The 18447-nt window shown below is 39.8% G+C and overlaps 2 protein-coding genes across 18 annotated transcripts in view; one reads left to right on the forward strand and one right to left on the reverse strand.

Moving 5' to 3' along the window:
• The window catches only part of LOC126427267 (zinc finger protein 492-like), a 603844-nt gene that overhangs the window by 221333 nt on the left and 364064 nt on the right, over window positions 1-18447 (forward strand). The gene's annotated exons all lie outside the window — the stretch shown is intronic.
• Window positions 1-18447, reverse strand: part of LOC126427269 (zinc finger protein 418-like) — a 540743-nt gene that overhangs the window by 19704 nt on the left and 502592 nt on the right. For 13 of the 17 annotated variants that reach the window (XM_050089530.1, XM_050089532.1, XM_050089525.1 and 10 more), the window contains one exon: window positions 1703-1774. The exons of the other annotated variants lie outside the window; for them this stretch is intronic. In XM_050089530.1, the coding sequence (XP_049945487.1) occupies window positions 1703-1774 (72 nt within the window). The remainder of the gene's footprint in view (window positions 1-1702; window positions 1775-18447) is intronic. 17 annotated transcript variants of the gene reach the window in all.

Raw genomic sequence — 18447 nt, forward strand, 5'->3', positions numbered from 1 at the left:
TGTGTAGGAGCTCCATCGTGCATGAACCACATGTTGTGTTGTACTTGTAAAGGCACATGTTCTAGCAGCACAGGTAGAGTATCCCTTATGAAATCATGATAACGTGCTGCATTGAGTGTTGGTGGAAGAACATGGGGCCCAATCAAGACATCACCAACAATGCCTGCCCAAACGTTCACAGATAATCTGTGTTGATGATGTGATTGCACAATTGCGTGCGGATTCTCGTCAGCCCACACATGTTGATTGTGAAAATTTACAGTTTGATCGCGTTGGAATGAAGCCTCATCTGTAAAGAGAACATTTGCACTGAAATGAGGACTGACACATTGTTGGATGAACCATTGGGAGAAGTGTACCTGTGGAGGCCAATCAGCTGCTGATAGTGCATGCACACGTTGTACATGGTATGGAAACAACTGGTTCTCCCATAACGAAACTAAAATGAGCTCTAAGATGGAAATTAAGCGTTTCCGGACACATGTCCACGTAACATCTATTCTTTACTTGTGCGTGAGGAATGTTTCCTGAAAGTTTGGCCGTACCTTTTTGTAACATCCTGTATACCATATCCGCTGTCCCTAGCATTTTTCCTTGAGTGGTATGCTTGCACAATCAACAGGCATCAATGTGCATGAAGGTCATTTACAGACAACAAAAGAAGACGAGAAATTAGGGCTTTTATGGAGGCAACAGACAGTTGCTTTTCCCTCACTCTGCTTGCAAGCAAAAAAGAAAAGGAAATGACTTATAGTGATGGAACATACCCACCGCCATGTACCATACAGTGTCTTGCATAGTATGTCTTCGGATTTACATTTCTCAGTTTAAATGGTTCAAATGGCTCCAAGCACTATGCGTACATTTTCAGTCCTCTACCTTATATTTCCAAATGTTTGTTAGATTTTATTCCTGTGAGAAGTTTATGAATCTAACCATCCACTTTCTCTAACGCAATGTGGACAAAATTAATACAACAACATTTTATTTTACTGGATTAAGTTTTATGCTTCATACAAGGAGACCTTATCAAAGCTGTAAGTTGTGCCAAGAAGATAATTTATTTGGATCTGCTATGACTTCTATGATGAGGTAATACATGGATTTATCTGCATACATCCAAGAGTTTTTCTGTGACTGACAAATCTGTGAGTAATTCAACATATACCATTGAGGTAGCCATACTGTAACTATTTGGAAATCAATGTATCAAGGGTGATCTGTCACATAAAAATAGTAGCACACTTTGTACCTTTGGCAACTTTGAAAATTTTTAGTTCAAACTGACAAATATCAATGATTCACTGAAAAGATAAACCATGTCCAATGTATTCTGCAATCTGTTAATCGTAAGTTACTGGAAGGAGGAATATTTTTCAAATGATCTACACTCTCATGGTTTAAACTTATACGAACTGTTTAACATCCAGGAGGGTCACAGAAAGTATGGTTAAACATATTGTTACAAATTCCATTTGGATTCTATCCAGAACAATAAGCAAATAACAGTTGCTAATCCACATCAAGTGGAATATCACAAGAGTACTGTAAAGTTATTAATTGCACTTAGGTCAAGAAAACACAATCTGTGCCTGTCCCACAGTAATGCATTTCTTACATCAATTACACAAATACATTTTTATCACTCTACATGCAATAAATCAGAGATGGGAGTGCTTACAGTATTCTCAGTTCCACCCACCTCCAAATTTAGTTCAGGATCCTCCTTGATAAAATGATTGGGCCGAGAGATTACCGAATTATCTTCAAGACACTGAAAGAGAGAAAAAGTCTCAGTTAAAACTACTTGTACCCTTCTGTACTTATGACATGGCTCCAAATATTTCTTTATTTTAACGAATATAGCAGTTATTCTGCCAACACGTATCACCATAATTTCACACTGTGCTATATTGCACTAATTTTACACATAGTCAGTCAGTACATAGCGTATTTCATGGTGCTTACTGACCCTTATCCTTCATTAGGGAACCTCGCACTTTGTCCATAGCAAGAAGAAGAGAGAGTGTGCTTAGTCCCTGTGCATTAACGTATTTGGACAGGAGAGGTGGCGAGCCTGAGAACTACAATGAAATGAATACCCCTAGCTGCATACAGGCATTGATATAAATCAATGGGGACAGTTGAAAATAAGTTCCCCAACTGGGACTCGAACTTGGGATCCCCTGCATACATGGCAGATGCTCTATCCATCTGAGCCACTGAGGACACGGAGGATAGTGCAACTGCAGGGACTTACCTACTTACCTCTGGCACGCCTACCATGAGACCCACATTCCCAACCTGTTGTCCCGCACTATACTCATAGTGCCCCTGCCCATTATACTCATTACTCGCAGCTTTTTGCTGATTCCCGTAAGAGTTCAGGCACTGTTTGTGCATCCGCATAGAAGAAAACGGTCAAATAGCCAGTGAGCCTTGAAGATGGTATCTGTTCTTCTGCAAATGTCCGAAACAACATGTACCATCTTCATATACCCAAGAACTACGAGTAGCACTGTCACTTGAGACTCAAGTTGACATGTAATCGGATGGCGTTTTTTGCTTCTTCCCAATTTATTCTGAGAGTTTGTTTAGGACTTGTGAGTGAATGGTTAAGAGTTCAAGGCTGTGGTTATAAACAGGTGCTGAGAGTTGTAGTTACTGGTAATTATAGAAGAAAACGAACAAAACATGTCCACGTTTTTCGATCCAGTGAACTGATATGGCTGAAGAGAAACTAAGGGTGAATATTTTGTAGGTCTCCAAAAACTGAAGTATAATTTCAAAATGGTTGACAGCAATTCCCCAGAAAGACAATCTGACTCAAGAGTTGTTTTGTCTGTTATTCTCATTTTAGTGTGGAACAACAAATCTCTATCATCAGTAAACAAGTTGAAATTGTAAGACAAGGGTAGTCTTTTAAAACGAGAGCGGCTGAGTGGTTCCTCGTGTATTTCCCAGTTTACTGAAATATCTGTCGAAAACATTACACAAAAGAAAATCGTCCGTCAAGCACTTGCTAAAGGGAATCTGTGGAAAGAAGACAGTAAACAAGCTGAAGTTTGGATGTCTGCCAGTGCTGCTTTTGCTGAGGAAAATATAGGGAGCATATCAGTACTGAACGGAGTAGTAATCACATTAAAACGATGTTGATGTACCAGGAACTGGGAACTGTCCGATTACGTGATAAATTAAGGACAAAAAATGCCGAAATAAATCTCTTCAAAAAGCAAGTCTTAGATGAAAACCATAAAATGGCTCAGTCAAATGTCCTAGATCATTGTAAACTCAGTAAAAATAGAAAATCATATTTGCCACTATGTTAAAGAAATGCCAATTAAAAAAAAGAATGCATTATGTGATGTGACAATTAATTCATTCTGGATACAGGGTTCTTGAACATTAGCAGCTCAAAGAACATAGACATTGAAGCACGCATTGTTGCAACAACCTTCTGAAACATCTCCAAAATTAAATGATTTCAAATGCTCATGTGAAATTAACAAAGAGGCTGTAGAACAATTAAGAACTATTTTCGGAAAGAACGAATAAAAACAAGATACGCTGATTTTTTATGAAGTAAAGCACAAGGAAATTTACATTTCAGTAACACTTTGCTGAAAATTTGTTTCGTCACTTTATGGGTATATACTTTGGATGACTGTAGTAATAACTTTGCCTATCATTGCTCTAGTGTTCATATCTGTTGCTCTGATGTGTAACTGTATTCACCCTATTTTAGTGTACCCGAATCACACTGTCACTCCTAGTGATGTCTAGAATATATTGATTCAAGTAATTATCCAGCTAGATCAAGCCAGAATGACACTTGTTACATGCACTTCTTATGGTACAGTACAGACTGAATAAAGTGGTCCAGCGGTGTCTAGGAATTACTGACATAAAAAATAAAGTTCCTTGCTCAATATCAAATGCAGTTGACACGACCAGAAGAATACGGGAATTTTCGTACACTATCCACGTCATGAATTGAGTAACAAATGGTTGATGTGATAAAACTGATGTACGTTTTAACAATGGCATCATCAACTTCAATTATCGACAAGATAGTTCTCCAGAATCAACGGGATTATTTATTAGATAGATGAACAACTTAGTCGACACACTTTTATTCTCTTGGTGATGCTTTGTACAAAATGCACAGGCTCACAAAAAGTTGATGAAATGGGGATGGGGAAGCGTTCTAGCCAATATAGTAAAAGCTTTGGTTCTGAAAGAACACATTGGCCGCTAAGAGTAACCACTAATAGTACCTTAGAAATACCTAAATACTTATGGAAAAGAGGTTGCATCTCTCTCCCAACAGCAGCATCATTTCGGTATCTCTAGGTCTCCAAGTTGCAATCGTCACTCATCAGTAAGACTAATTCTGCTTGGACAAGATACAATTTGCTTGCCAGTAGAGTTCCTGTAAAACTTTCATTGTCTGTTGCAGAAACTGAACATAAACGCGAATTTTCGTTGACGTCATGAATAAGAGAAATGCAGATGTTTGCTGGATATTTGCAACAAAAGAACCAATACAGACTTTTGGAGCAGAAAACATATTTGAAAAAAAACCTTTGTATTCCATATAATACCGAAGATCCACAACGTAGGTCAGTCTGCTGATTTTGCCATTGTAACACATACTTCTGTGGGTCACAAGTAGACGAACTGATATCTCACTGCGGAACTACTGAACTAGGGTAGTCAGCACGTTTCCTCTTCTACTCAATATGTTTGCCTGCAGTTACAGTGTTTCTTCCATCCACTCAACGACTTGTCCTTAATTTTTAATTAAATCACCTGCCTATTTATTCCTGTTTGGATTTACCAGGTTAACATTCTCATGCTCACAGCTCTGGTTTGAATATTTTCTGGCGTATGAGACTTTTCCAACAATGTCATTTCCAACACTTTTTTCTTTCTGTCGAGATATCATCATTGTCTCAGAATGGACAAAAGATCATAGATATGAGATTTTCTCTCAGTTGTGTTTACAATAATTAAGAACTAGGTTTATAGACCAACCCAGGGGCTGTAACTATTATAAGCCTAAATTTTAGTATTGCTGGAAATACTAAGTTAAGTCACAATCATTTTCATAGTTTCAGAGTTTTGAATGACTAATGCTGCCTCATTTAACATCCAGCTGTAAGTTTGTGCCCACACAACAAAATTTCTCTACGGTTGTAAATGAAATTTCCAGTATGCACTGGGTTACTTTGCACTACTCCTGAAGGCAGTGTCAACACATATGGCTTCTTAGCATTTTGGACTACAAACCTCGCTGTTATGTCACGTGCCATATCACGTTGACGTCTTTGCTATTTCCAGTAATCTGTCAAATATTATGTTGAGCATTCATGGTGACAAGTAGAATCCTGTCCCAAATCAGTACGCATTTTAAATGTACACGGCATCTTCTCTCTCATATTTGTACCTTTGCTCTTGTCCCTGTCCGTCTCCTCAGTACACCCACTAACTTTTTTGGATTTCAACACTCCCTCACATTGTTGTGTAACCTCTGTCTGTGACCATTGTCCTGTGATGGAAAAATCTATTAACACTGAAGAAATGTGTTAGTTAAATTCCTTGCACTTCTCCCACTGTCTCGTAATATGGAGGCTCATTGAAAAGTAATGCTGCCGAATTTTTTTATTCCGTTCTCAGTATCAATTTAGGTATTACTTATCATGCATATTACGTGGTCGAATTCCCATTTCACTGACAAGTTGCAACATTACTATTATGCAGCTTCTAATTGTAGTGTGTAACATTGCAGTGTGTAATGGAACTATGTTATTGCATGTGAAAGAGTGTGCTCTAATCAAGTTTGTAACTGCACAAAATGAGCCTTCAATTGAATCAACAGAAGAACGAAACCAGTGCATTGTTTTCACTATATCAACGTCAGTAATGTCAAAACATTCAGTTGTTCATACTCATAATGAAGAAAACGGAACTCCTAACCTCAGCTCAAAGTGGACAGCTGCATAGGCGAACACTTAAAGACATCTTTGAAGAATTAAGTCTTATAGTGATAAAGTTGCGCAAGTAGAGGTGAGGCTGTGGCTCCATCAACTCACTGGGAGAAATGTTTTCATTGCCAATGTGGCTTTGTTGCAACATAAACACGTAGAGATGAAGAATAAAGGTGTAGAATGTTTATAAAGTTTTATTCAAAAATCTGTACGAGTTTTCACATAAATTTGGAGGCATTACTTTTCAACATGCCCTCATAAATGTGATTTAAAGTTCACATTGCTGCCTACTGACTTCCAATTGCTTCTACAGTTAAACTGTGCAAGGCAATTTACATTGTGTGTTGGAGTATTAGTGATACCAATACAACTCTCTTTTTCCAGTAACCCACAACAGAGGCAATATTGTAGAAACATCTGACATTTGCAAAAACAGTTTTTTAGTTCAGGTGCTTGTGAATGCAGTGCTTGTATCAACAAGTGTCAGGAAGCATATATTGGTGCTCGAAACTGTAATTTATACATCACAGTCATGTTGTCCGATACTGGAATAAATATTATGTCACACTGTTCTTACAAAATTCTGTGCAGATTGATGTATAGCATATAGTTCTCAAAAAACACATTACCTACCAGTTCTGAGCTGCCTCCTTTGTACTACATGTGTATACACTATGCACCACACAAAATGCACAGATTAATTACACTCCATTTACAGTACCTATTTGACATACATAACATTAAAATTGGTATTCTTTGTCCACGAGAGGGGAGGACACTTCTGACTGGTTTGATGTGGGCTGTCATGACTTGGGGTCCTGTGCCGGTCTCATCATCTCATAGCAGCAATGGTATCCAACATCTTCAACTACTTGTTTGGTATATTCCAATGTGCATTACCCTATAGTTTTTGCCCTCTACAACTCTGTCTAGTATCACATAAGTAATTCTCTGTTGTCTTCATATTCAAATCCTATTACACTGTCCCTTCCCATCAGTGTTTTCCATAAGTGCCTTTTTATTAATTCTATAGAGAACCTCATTCCCAATCACCCAGTCATATCAGTTCAATTATTTTGATCAGTCTTTTGTAATAACACATCTCAGATGGTTCAGTCATTTTATTTTCTGTATTTCACCTCCATCTAGCCAGTAATGATTCTAGCTCTTCTTGTTTTACAAAGCTAGATACTATTACTTAAAAACACCAAGATATACAGAGATCAGACAGAACATTATGATCACCTAACTAATAGACAGTATATCCACTTTCAGCATAGGTAACAGCAGCAAGGCATTGTGGCCTGGAAGCGATGAGGCCTTGGTAGGTATTTTAAGAGTGTTTTTTTTTGGGGGGGGGGGGGGGGGTGACCAGTGAGCTCTGAAGCTATGTTCAATCACATCCCAGAACTATTCGATTGGGTTCAGATGTTGCGAGTTGGGGGAGAAGGAGCCAGCACATCAACTGGGACTCACCACTGTGTTCCTCTAACCACTCCATACTACTCCATCACACTCCTGACCTTGTGACATGGTGCATTGTCTTGTTGAAAAATGCCAGTGCTGTCGCGAAACGTTACTTATGAAGTGGAATATGTCTTCTGCAACTAGTGTATGATAGCCCTTGCCCCTTGCCCATCACTGTGCCCTAGCTGAGTTCCATTGGTTGCATGATGGCCACATGCATGATCCCCAGATCATAATGGAGCTGCCACCAGTTTGTCTCTAGCCGTAGTACGAATTTCAAGACAAAGAATTGTTCCCATGGAAGACGACAAATCTGTGCCCTCCCACTGGCATGATGATGGGGTTCATCAGACCATGTAACACACTGCCACTGTGCCAACGTTCAGTGCCAATGGTTACTTGCCCATTTCAGTTGTAGTTGCTGTTGATGTGATGTTAACATTGGCATGTTCAAGAGTCGTAGGCTGCAGAGGTCCATCAGCAGTGTTATGTGCATTGTGTGTTCAGACACCCTTTTCTCTGACCAGCATTAAAGTCTGATGTTAGTTCTACCACAGTTTGCTGCCCATCCTCTTACCAGTCTGCCTAGCTTATGACATCTGACGCCACCCAGCTCCACGATGTCTGGATGTTGTTTCACTTTGGTTTTGTCGCAGCACTCATTGAACACCTGACAAGTCATACATTTTCCGAAATACTCGTGCTGAGCCTCTGGGCTATCACAATCTGCCCTTAGTCAAACTCAGATCACACACCTTCTCCATTCTACACATAGAGGATGCTCACTGATACTACATGTACCATGCATGTGTGACAGTCATCCTTTGCCAGGTGACACTGTTATCACATGGATGGGTTTATATTGATACTATTGCAGAGGATGGAAAAAAGCAGTTTTAACGGTATAAAGTTAATTTTTAACTTTAAATGAAATGGGTTAAAATCAAATATTAAAGTTTTGTACCACATTAAAGTGCAATACAGTAATATTAACATATAAATTATGTACCGGGGTGTGTGGGTGTGTGAAGAGCGTGATGTGTTGAGTAGAAGCACAATGGAAAGTAAGTTGCAGGATTGCGTTCATGCACTTCACTCCTTAATAAGCCTGCAAAATGGTGAGCAGGAAATTTCCCACTCTCTTAACAGCACTGTTACAAAAATTAAGAGCAGGGGATTCCACAAAATTATATGGACCATTCCACAGTTTGGTTAATGAATTACTGGGGACCCAGTATGAAGATATGCCCATGGCATGGGCAGGGGAAGGTGGAGGGTGGAGGGTAAGCGTGAAGGTGTTTTGTTTCTTTTCAACAACATGCATTAACACTTCACTAATAATGGTAATACAAGTAACATATGGACAAAATCTGTATGACTGTTTATACTGTTTTACACCGCTAGAGGGAGAAATTTTGTGTGTCATCCAGTACAGTAACTAAAATGTTCTTCCAGGGAAAGCAACTTCCCCACTACAACTGTAGCTCGATTTTCAGTTTACATACAGTCTATACCTCCCAGCATTCCCTGTCCAGTCCTATTCTCTCAGCTGGCATTTATACATGGCGATTTTTTCCACCATGTACAAACCCTAGGGATTGATTGATGGGAGGTAGGGACCATTTATGTAATCATATAGAGACTGCGATCTAGACTGTGCTGTACCAAGCTGCCACAGTTGCAATAAGTACTGAAATGGTTTCCATGTGACTCCCTACATGTGAGTATGTGCTGTAGCATGTTCTGTCTCAAGCTGTTTGGTCAAGCTGCAACTAAACGGTGGCAAAGCCAGGATGAATACATTGCTCCAATGTCTCCACATCTGGAATGGGCTCTGCATATACAGTACTTCTGAGATAACCAGAAATCTAATGGGTTGAGATCTGGTGAATGAGCAGGTCATGCTACTGGACCCCGCCCCCTCTTCAAATACAGATACATCTACCAGTGGAGACAACTGAGACGGGTCCAGACATGAACAGTGAAGTGGGCTGGAGCACCATCATATACAGCCACATAATCCTTTGTTCACTGATCCTGATGATTCACTGTCCATAGATGACTGTTATGAAAGCTGAGGATACGACTCTGCATAAAGGTGACCTCATCTGTGGATAGGATGGATGACAAATCTTAGAACTGTGGTTGTCTGGTGAAGGGAGTAGAGACGAAACTGCTCCTGATGTGGAAAATCGGTCACTAGCAAGCAAGCCCTGTTGTCTTAAGAGTTAATGGTAGCAACAATTGTCATAGAGAATGTTCCACATGGTCATATGGGCTACACTGTACTGGCAGGCCGACTATCTGGAACTAACACAGCAGTTGCCTTCCACAGTGTTAATTACATTTTCCTCCAAGTCTGGTGTCTGCATATTTTGGGTACACCATGATTTCCTGCTTCCTGAAACAACCCTGTCTCAGAGAAACAGTGAAACACTGTTGCCAAAATTGAATGGTGTGGTTGTTATTGGCAGGGATAGGTCCCCTGATACAACCCTGCTAGCCATCGCCATTCGCCTTTCCATAAGGAAACATCACGTTTGCAAGCTCTCAATATGAATATGGAACGATTGTGTACAATGCTATATCACATCCACTACAAGGTGAGTCAATAAGAGAAGTGAATCGGACACATTACCAATTACTATGTTAGGAGAGGATCCTATGTCAAGATGTATGAGGAACAATATTACTTTCTAATAGGAAACCATGCATACAGTAACTGTGGCTCGATGATATGGTACATATTAGAACACACTCTACGTAACAATGTGTGATTTAATAAATGCTCTCTAGCATGGAAATCGTTCATTTTGGACATAGGATCTTTTCTGTATTGTATCCCCTCATCCATCAATCCCTGTAGTTCGTAAATGGTGGAAAAAACACTATATGGTGGTGTTATTTTCAGATTATTAAATCAATACTCACTGCATGTATTATGTGAGGTAATGTGTAAAATACAAGCCTGAAATAGGGCCGAGAAGTACTTAGTTTGTAGATGTGATAGTGTTGGTGGCAAAGGGACTGGATTGGTAAATGTGTCACCTGGTTGCTGTCTACCATTGAAAGCATGTTGTAAAGCTGTGTAATTATGTTGCTGTCACTTGGTGAAAGAACAAATCATCAGAAAGGTACTGCAGGTCTCTCACTATTGATTGTGTTAGTGATAGGATGCATAAATCTTTTACATGCAGGAGTAAGTGGAACTTATTGCAGTTGTGAAATGGGCTGCACTAAGTGGACCTACATACCATACATCCATAGTATATCTTCCAAGATGGGCGTGAGTATGTCTGATGGAATGGGACTGACCATATTCCATTTAGAACAGTAGTCTGCTGTAATGCATTGCTTGTCTTATGGTGAAATATCTTACGTTCTGTAACAGGTTACCAATCTCTGTTGTAGAGAAATGCAATTTAAGACTCTGGGTCTCTTCATATGTTGGTAAGCAAAAGCTGAAAACGTGCATTTTGAAATCCCTGATGCCATGAAAAATATTCCAGAAAGGCCTAGAATAGACAAAGAAATTGACATTATCACATATATATTGATGGAGTGTTACAATTCCGACAGGCTCTTCAGTGTGGGGGACACTCACAGCTCCTCTGTTGAGATTTTTTTTACATAATACCTCACCAAACAACTTCAACAAGGTACTTCCTCAACAATCTGAAAATAACTCCACTGTACAGACATGAGCTCAATGAAGTTATTTTCTCTACTCACACAGGCGAACTGGACAGTAAATGCTGGGGAGGTATAGTCCGTCTAAATTGAAAAGCAAGCAGCACTCATGGTGAAGGAATTTTCACCTCCCACAAGAAGGCTACAACTCCCATAAAGGATGACACAATCAATTTCCCCTCTAACAGCGTAGAACAGTCTGGAAAGATTTTCAGAGACTCTGTATGTGTTTCTTGTGTTAATGTCATTAGTAACTAATATCAGCTTTCCATTAGTTCTTGACGCATTCTGTGGAAAATAAATGGCCTCCAGGCATGTCTGCAGACTGTGGTAGTGAGCTCTTCATAGGCACATGGTGGAAAGTTGTAATAAATTTGTGAGACACCATTTGCTTGCTTCTTGTGACATGGTGGGGTAGATAGAATGGGGAATCACCACCTTTATCTTCAGTTTGCAGGCCTGTGAAGGAAGGAAGAGCATGAACATAATCTGGCAACCTATCATTTCTTTGGTTCTACTCCCCATACCTCCCCATCACCCTGTTGCACTCCCAGAACACGATTAGTACTGTAATATGGCTGTACTACACTTACACATGGTACACAAATTTGTTTTTGAACCCCTCCATGTAAAGATAATTAATTTCGTATAGTTAAAGCAATATTTTTAATAATTGGTTTTTCTATTCCCTGAAATGCAGAAGCTATTACTCATAGATGCAAAAGGAACATTTTTAGCAAATTTCATGTAGTTTGATTCTGTGTGGGGAAACATTTTCAGTCGAAACTGCAGTTTTTGAGTTACTCGAAATAAAACGTAAAAAGTGATCTTTAAACATCACTGCCCCATCCCAAGACTCACATCCTACCACTCTGGATTTTTACCATACTGATCAGGACACTCCCTCTTGACACTAGGCAAAAATTAGTGGCTACACGATATTTTTCCCCTAATCGAACATCTTTGGACTTCACAGACTGGGCTATAAACAGAGTGTTCAGTGGTCATTGAACAAATGAACACAGCATTCCTTAACTTATCACAATAATTTACAGAATTCCATACTGTTCTCACAATTTCTCGCTCTGTCACCACACCTGTTCAGTCCACGTATTGCACCCTCTATACCTTTTAAAGTTTTCTGTGAAATACTGTCATTACTGGCGATCTACAGCTTACAGCACTGGATATGAAAGACCATTATTTGATGTTATTTCTTGTAACATTATCACTATTTTTATGGTGTTACACACACGTAATATTTATATTTTTTCTCTCATTTTTCGTTTTCCAACTTTTATATGGGACTTATCTGCTATTCCCATGAAAACTGACCATCTTTATTACAGATAACAGTGATGCAGATGGTGGTTTCCACTCATTATACCAATGGTGATGATGCATACATGAGGTGCAAACAATTATGAAGAAAGTATCTGGTTGATCTGCAACAAGTGCTCAGTGACTGAAGTTTCTCACTTCCAGGAGATCACCTGAGATTTTTGTAAGAACTGAAAAAGTTTTCCAATATTAAATATTTTTTATGCCATTCCTAACACATCCCATTGTTCTTCCCCTCATTAGCGTGGTGTTAAAATTTTTTTCAAATAACCAAGTGTTTCTTCCTCTCACATTGTTTAATGGTCTCACTGTGTTAAAAATCGACACCAGATTCATGTGCATATAAAAAAAAACAGCATTTTCCTATCTCGTAAGGTATCAAATACATTCCTCTGTAGTTTTCTCATGCTCATATTATGCGGTGTTATGGCAGAAGAGTCACCTGTACTGGATAGTGATGGCACAATTTAATTATTGTATAAAAGCAAGGAATACGAATTTGTTGCTTGTAGGTCATTTGTAATGCTGTTTATATTTTGTCACCCTATACCGGGAAAAGCTGCATGAATGGTCAGTCACATCTGGATAAGAGTTCAAAGTGGTAAGGAGATTGTCAACTTGCTGTAAATGATCAGAAAAGTAACCAAACTGTTGAGATCATCAGTCTGTTCAGAAATGTAAAACTGTACTTATATAGCACACTTTGGTTCACTGGTAAAATGCAACTAGTCCACAAAGGAGATTGCTTATAAAACAGTTGTACAATTCATACTGCAAGCCTGCTCAGGTGTGTGGCACCTGCACCACATATGACTATCACATCCGAGCACCATAAATGTTCACAAGTTTGTTTGACCCATGTGACAGTGTCATGCAGATGATAAGAAACGAGACACATCGATGTTTTTAAGATAGATGCCAACTATCCTATGAAAGCCTATTTACAGAGATTTAAGAACCAGCTGTAAGTGACGAATCTAGAAATGTACTACATCCTATTATGTCTCACTTCCCCAGGGAACGTAAAGACAAGACTTGACTAATTACAGGATGCACAGAGTCAAATGGCTCTGAGCACTATGGGACTTAACTTCTGAGGTCATCAGTCCCCTAGAACTTAGAACTACTTAAACGTAACTAACCTAAGGGCATCACACACATCCATGCCCGAGGCAGGATTCGATCCTGCGACCGTAGCGGTCGCGTGGTTCCAGACTGTAGCGCCTAGAACCGCTCGGCCACCCAGGCCGGCTGCACAGTCATTTTCATGGCCATTTTCCTGCACTCAGTTTGTGAATGGAATGGAAGAAGCCCTACTTACTGGTACAGTAGGAAGTACTATCTGCCGTATAACTCTCAGCAGATTCCAGAGTATGGATTTTCATGAGGACATGGATGTAAATGCTCTTCACTCTTTTTCCATTTTTCCTTCCATTTACCTATAATAATACAACACAACATCTCCACTGAGTTAGACTCTACACTTCGAGTGCACTGAAAGGATGTTTGCTGTACTTGCAATCGGTAGACTACCCACCCCCCACCCCCCTAACCCCTCTAGACTCAACCTATGCTAGTCCATATCCTCTACCCATACCCCCTTCCTTGCTCTCACCTCAAAACACACACACACACACACACACACACACACACACACACACACACACACACACACACACACACACACACACACACAGTTCCAGTCCCTTCAGAGTAGTGGCATGTGAAGAACTGCACTGCTAGTCGTCACTAACCATTAGGAGATACAGATAAAAGTCTAATTCTGCCCTCTTGAGACTATTTGCGTGTGTATGGATGGACAGAGACTAATCTAGCAGTGCTGAGATTAACAATTCCCTTTGTGTATGCCCTGATTCCTCTTATTTTATCACCATTTCTCCTGATGTAGATGTGTCGAAGCATATTTTGGCATTCAGAGGAAAAGAAGTCGGTGATTGAAATTTTGAGCAAAGAACTCAATACAAAGAGAAACGCCTTTCTTCTGTTTGCCACCTGAACTCATAACGTACACATTACACTTTCCCCCCTAATTTGCAATAATACAAAACAAGTTGTCCTCCTTTGAACTTTTTCGGTCCCCTCCATTAATCCTATCTACTAAGGATCCCATACTGTTCAGCAACACTCCAGAAGATAGCAGACAAGCATAGTGTAGGTAGTCTACTTGATTTGTTGCACCTTCTACGTGGACTACCAATGAAGCACTTCAGTTCACCTTCCCACAACATTTTTTATGTTAAGGTTTTTGTAATTTTAGTCCCTGGGTGTTTTGTGGAATCTACAATCATTACATCTGTATGATTTATCATGTAAACCAAAATTCAGTGGCGTTCTGCAGTTCTGGTGTGGGGGACCTCACACGTTCTATTGTTCAGTTCAACTACCATTTCCCACAGCCTTCATGGCAACAATCAGCACGGAGCTGTTTACAACCAATTGAATTGAGTGATTACAAATTCCTTGCCACGTCCTTTTATTCCAAATATGATTGTATACATCACTACCATTAATTTATATATCGAGGAAACAACATAGGATAGAAACAAAGTATTCCATGATCTAGGATTGTTAGAGAAATCAATGAACATATTTCGTAACAAGTATGAAGAATTGACATTACATAGGTTAGAATCATTAGGTTTTCGGTGGAAATATAATGATAAAAATAATAAATGTAAGTCTTTGGAGAATCAATATAAAGCAAAGTTTCAAACGTTTGCTGAGCTACTGCACTTGTACTTTGGGTCATGAAGTAACAAAACCGCTATGCACTGTTCTGTTCATGCATTGGATTTGGAGGCTACCAGACTGAATCACAGAAAATTATTTTGTTTGAAGAAATTGACTGATTGAAATGGTATCCTTATCTATTCTTTTCAAAATATACTGTTGAGGTATGACCAGTTACTGTATGTATTGAAAACTGACTAGTATTTAGTGTAATCCACACAGGCATGGTTATATTTCATATGAATGAGTTTATAACTGTCACTGAAGTTATGGTAACTATGTTACATATTGTTAAAGCAGAATGCCACGTACCAGTCTACTACAAAATGGCAATATACATAAAAGGGAGAAAATAAAGCAATATTTTGATATGGGAATGAAGAATGTGCCAAGACCGCTATACAACCATACAGACACCAATGAAAGTTAAACACCTTTTTTGGAACGAAGTGTAACAATGTAATGTAAAGTAATTAGCAATAATGCCAATCAATAATGTTAGTTTAAGCAGTGAAAAATAACACGAGATAACAAATCACACTGAACAGATTCAGAAGGGTAGGTTGCAGTAGGTACTGGGAGATGAAGATTGCACAGGATAGAGTAGCATGGAGAGCTGCATCACACCTGTCTCTGCACTGAAGACCACAACAACAACAACAACAACAATAAACAAATCCTTTTGTGATCCACAAGGATTGTTAGTATTAAATGCCATCATAGAGTTCTCTAAGTATGAAGAATGTTTATTACATAGGTTTGAATCGACAGGTACTTGTGCGCACTTCATGGTAAAAATAATGAACTGGTACTTACAGTCTTATATAAATTGGAGAGGTCTGTCTACATTCACATCTTAATTCTGCAAACCACTGTGATGTGCACGGCAGAGGTAACATCCCACTGGCTTTTTCCCCATTCTATTCACACATGGAGCGCAGGAAGAATGACTGTTTAAATGTGTTCATGAAATCTGTAATAAATCTAATTTTGACGCGACACATATGGGAGCTATATACATGGGACCTCAGCACCAGGTGCTTGTAATTACAGAGCAGCTACTTGCACAGGTTCAGTATGGAATTTGATCATCATACCAAAGCAAAACTTGGTAGCTGCATTAATTGGGGAACTCGATGACACTGGAAAAAGCCAGTTCCGACTTTGGACACCCCAGTGCAAAATTTGACACTGTGCGCTGTTTGTCTGACACTATGATATACATGCTGTCATTTGACAATCCATAACATGAGTGAACAGTGTGGCTATCAAGTGAGCCCATGGGCTGTTAGTGAAACAGTTTTCTGTTAAGAGCAGGAATTACAATACTGCACTGACACAGTAAGGTCTGCGGAGAGGACCAATGTCATTAAATGGTTTAAAGGAGATGACAATGAAATTTTAAAACATAAGTGAGCTTGGTGCAGCATCTGGAAGAGGGAGGCGCCCCATCTGCATGGAGTTGTTGATTGCTATGTGGCCATGTGGCCATGTCCCAGATAGGGCTAGCGTTTGTATTGTGTCATGACAATTGTTCTTTCCAGTGTGGCGTGGAGTATCTGACTGACACTTTTATTGATACCTGTATCATAATGTCATTTTTTTGTTTTTTGCTTTGCTTTGATTTGGTCAGTTTGGCTAGACCACCAGAGTGCCTATCTTATGTGCTGCTGCAGATAAGGTGAGTACACCATTTGTTTGCAAATTTTATTTACAAGCATCAAACAGCAGCGACTTATTTTCAGTTATCTTTGTGGATACTGTTTACTTTCTAATTTCTTGCATGTCTGAATACTTACCAGGCATAGTCTAGCATCCTAATAACTGGGTAGTGTACAGTTTTTCCATCTATGGTATGAATAGGGACTGACTGCTCTGTTCAGATTTGAGCCTAGTTGGTGACTTAGCAAACAGCTCCAGGTGGTGTTGGCTTCGGCCACACAGCTTCAGGCTGTTGCCAATGGGCATCACTATAGAAGACTAGACATCTATGTCCCACACATCTCCCAATTGGTCAACTACTGTGGCCCTGTTTGGAACTGCCTGCACTGGAGCTGACCCCTCACCTGCAGTCGAGTCATAAGAAGCTCCAACAAAAGAATTTCTGACGGGCTGACCAGAGTTCCACCCCAGATAGTATGACAAACAAGTTCTGGGAGCTATTTGTAGCTGACGAAATTCCTGAGCCAGATGAAGGCATTCCTCCTTTCCAGAACAAGCTTCTCAGTCCACAAGGTCTGGGAATTCACAGGGGGGGGGGGGGGGGGGGGTTGTTTACTGGTAGTTGGGAGTTCCAACATTATGGGATATGGCTGCTGAGGAGGGGAAGGAATCCATTGTGCATTGTGCACTGTGCACATATAAGGAGGAATTTTGGAAGGCATTATCCTAGATGGGGAATTGGTGCTTCCAGATACCATGAAAAACAAAGTGTGCTGCCAAGTGCAGGTAGTGGCTCATGTTGGAACTAAAAAGATGTCTTGCATTGGATTGGAAGAGATTCTCTATGGTTTTGAGTGGCTAGCTGAAGTAGTGAAGATCAAGTCTTGGTTGTGAGATGAAGGCAGAGCTGCCATCTGTAGCATCATATGCATAACCAACTGTGGTCCTTGGGTACAGAGGCCAGTGGATGGCTCGAATCAAGGGTCCAGATGGTTCTGCAAGCATGTAGGCAGAAGATTCCTTGACTTGCACCATAGGGTGGTGGGTTTCTGGGTTCCGCTTAATAAGTCAGGAGTCCACTATACACAGGAAGTGGCATCTGTGTGAAGGGAACTGGGCAGTATTTTTAGGTTCCTGTGGAAGGAACGTGTTCTTACAAACTGCTAGTGAAAAAGTTCAGATAACCAGCTTATGCAACAGACTGTACAACGATACATTGCCACCAACATACATCTCAGAAGGCTTAAGAAGACAGGATAAAAAAATGAGGGCTCCTATGGAAGCATATAGTCAGTCAATTCTCCATCATTCCAGCTGCAAGTGTGACACAATGTTAATGTTCATAGGTGGCCTAAGGTATCATCTATCAAGCACTGTATGTCAGCTAAAGAAATATATATCTAGTTGTAGATAACTGTGAAGACTTGGGGGCTCTACAAAATAAATAGTGACTAAAAGCATCATATATTGTCTAGCAGGATTGAAGCTAGGTTGGGTTGTAACCCTCTCAAAACTGACAAACTAACTCAAGGGGTCTGCACCTGGG

This window comes from Schistocerca serialis, chromosome 11 (assembly GCF_023864345.2).
Source record: "Schistocerca serialis cubense isolate TAMUIC-IGC-003099 chromosome 11, iqSchSeri2.2, whole genome shotgun sequence".
NCBI classification, from domain to species: Eukaryota; Metazoa; Arthropoda; class Insecta; order Orthoptera; family Acrididae; genus Schistocerca; species Schistocerca serialis.